The sequence below is a fragment of the Montipora capricornis genome, chromosome 8 (assembly GCF_036669925.1).
Source record: "Montipora capricornis isolate CH-2021 chromosome 8, ASM3666992v2, whole genome shotgun sequence".
Taxonomy (NCBI): Eukaryota; Metazoa; Cnidaria; class Anthozoa; order Scleractinia; family Acroporidae; genus Montipora; species Montipora capricornis.
The window spans coordinates 25,041,261-25,043,760 of NC_090890.1; the positions used below are offsets into that span (position 1 = coordinate 25,041,261).

A 2,500-nucleotide genomic window follows, 5' to 3' on the forward strand; every position below is an offset into this window, starting at 1 on the left:
TGCAATTGTTTTGTATTCTCTGGTCATGTAAACATTTTCAAAGATTTTTTTTCCCAAAATAAGCATATCTTAGTGTCACGAATTGCCTTACGGATCGGAAACGTTTTGGAGGCCTTCGAGAAACAGTCTTAAGGAGTCTGAGGTCTCTTTAGGACACCATAACTTTTCTGTGTAGAGTGTATGAGTAAAAGGAGCTAGAATGGTGAGGTATTCTGCTAACACTGCATGAGATGATAAAAATTGAAATACACGTAGGAAGCGTTATCACAAGCGTTAAGACGCCATACTTGTCTATTACAAAGCATTTGCAGTCACAAACTATCTAAGACGACCTTTTTTCGCGGCATGCCTTAGGCAGGGCGTGTCAAAGATTTGGACGAATTCCGTTTTTTGCCATCGACAAGGCATTTGAAAGCAGTCACGGTGTGTCTTGGGGAAAATATCTTTGTACTGCTTTCTTGTAATTGTTCAGTACTAAAGGTATGGCACTATATGTACTTATGCAATATCAGTGTTATGGGATATCAACGGACTCCGAGCAGCGCGACTTCAAGAGTGTCAACTCGAGGATGGTCACCGGCCGGTTTCCCCCTTCTAAGAACTAACCCCGTCCAACAGGGAATAACTTCGGTGGATCAAACGGGGTTCCCTTGGTTCAATTTGTGACCTCTGCATAAGCAATTACAATAAGTGTTATAAGAAATACATATCATTCTTAAAAATCGAAATTTACAAAACCGAAGACTGAAAATGGCCCTTTCCTGCAGTTTGATTGGATTTGCTTTGATTGTTAATTTCAGTTTACAGTGTCCCCGATTAGTGCTCAAAGCGCTAGAACGACTAGGCACTTAAATAAAGTTCCTTTCCTTTCCTTTTTTTTTTTTTTTTTCAAATTACATATCCTCACAGTGATCACCCCTTATAAGCCCCTGATCAGTTTCTTAATTTACTCCATGTGAGAAAATTCCTTGTGTCGTTGCCATTCCACTGTTCAAATTCCAGGTTTCCCTCGTTGCCACTTTAATGTAAGAAGGAGCCTTCCTGATGCAAGCTGGTTTGCTAGTGTAAACAGACCGTGATTATCGGTACAAAACGTTATACTGCTTACATCGACCCATCCCGCGTAATCGCCTCCAGGCGTCTTGTTTTGGATATGTTATGAATTAATTACGCAAAGGCCAACGAGTGGCTGAAAGGTTTGGTTTCGCGGCAAAATCGATGGAAAAATTTGAATCCGCCATAACAAAAATACGTCGAAATTGTACGCCAGTAGTCAAAAGCTTCTAAAATGCGGATTTTTAAAAACATTTATACACTTACAAAAATTCCAGTCTTTTTGCGTCACTTAGCAATTGAGTACTGAGTTGAATGATCCTGTTCATTCCCAAAGACCTAGAAAAAAACCAAAACAAGACGAACGAAAATTGTCGGCTTCCGTCATTCTTAGGTCCAAAAGTGCAAGTGATTAGATGCAAGCCCAATTTTGATAGCCAACAAGAAGTGTCCCTTCAAGTCTAAGCATTTCTTACCTATTTCTAACAATAAAGTTTGGGTAAAGGTTTGCGATATTTTTAGGTCATGGTAAATGCAGCAGTTTATTCTTACTTAAAGAGTAGCATTTGGGGGACACTTTGTGACGTTATTTGTCTGTAATTCGAGACACGAGTGATGTCGAAGGTGGTCGAAGGAGGGGAGAAGAGTGAGGGGACACTTCGTGACGCTTATTGAAATCCTTGAGCATTTCTGGACAGATCCGTCTTTTGCACTAAAAAAAACAATAAACGGGTCTATTCTATTTAAAAAAAGTCTTATCTTGAACATTTTCTTTGGTTCAATGCAACGAGATAGCACTTGATACGTACAGCACTTTGAGTTGATAAAGGCCATGAAATACTTCACGAGGAAGATGGCGGATTTGGTTGAGGAACAGCCACCTGGAAAGAAAAGTGAATCAAGTAAATCGTGCACAAATGGCATGTGGATACGAGCAAACATCAGAGCTTTCTTATTGGTCCCTGAACGGTTGGATATCATTTCGTACTCGAAGGAAGCTACGATATTTTAAGGGAAAATAGTTTTTAGTAACGAAAGACAACAATCCATGCATCACATTGGCCTGCATGATTTCCAAATAGTGAGGAACGTTGTTTTTGTTGATGCACATGTGACTTTTTCATTCACTCTTTTCTTGATACTTACAAATATTTCAAGTTTGGTAATTCCCGGAAACTTTCACTGTCAAGACTTGAGATCCTGTTTTCACTGAGGTAACTGGAAAAATGGTATTTGTCATTGAACACGGTTTTATCAACTTAAGTGTTAAGATGATTTAACTTATGAACAAACATGAACAAAATATGATCTATCTTACATAGTCGAGAGTTTTGGCAATCCGTTGAATATTCCTGCTTTGATAGCACCGATTCTGTTTTCTGATAAATCTCTAGAGGAAAGCAATTTGATAATTAAATACTGCAGTGTCGTAATATCTAAATGCTTT

The 2,500-nt window shown here is 38.8% G+C and overlaps 1 protein-coding gene across 1 annotated transcript in view; it reads right to left on the reverse strand.

Moving 5' to 3' along the window:
• LOC138013872 (uncharacterized) overlaps positions 1–2,500 on the reverse strand; it is a 22,856-nt gene that overhangs the window by 20,278 nt on the left and 78 nt on the right. Inside the window, exons 2-5 of the mRNA XM_068860917.1 lie at positions 2,372–2,443; positions 2,200–2,271; positions 1,863–1,934; positions 1,321–1,392 (exon numbers count right to left, since the gene is read on the reverse strand). Of these exons, the coding sequence (XP_068717018.1) occupies positions 1,321–1,392; positions 1,863–1,934; positions 2,200–2,271; positions 2,372–2,443 (288 nt within the window). The remainder of the gene's footprint in view (positions 1–1,320; positions 1,393–1,862; positions 1,935–2,199; positions 2,272–2,371; positions 2,444–2,500) is intronic.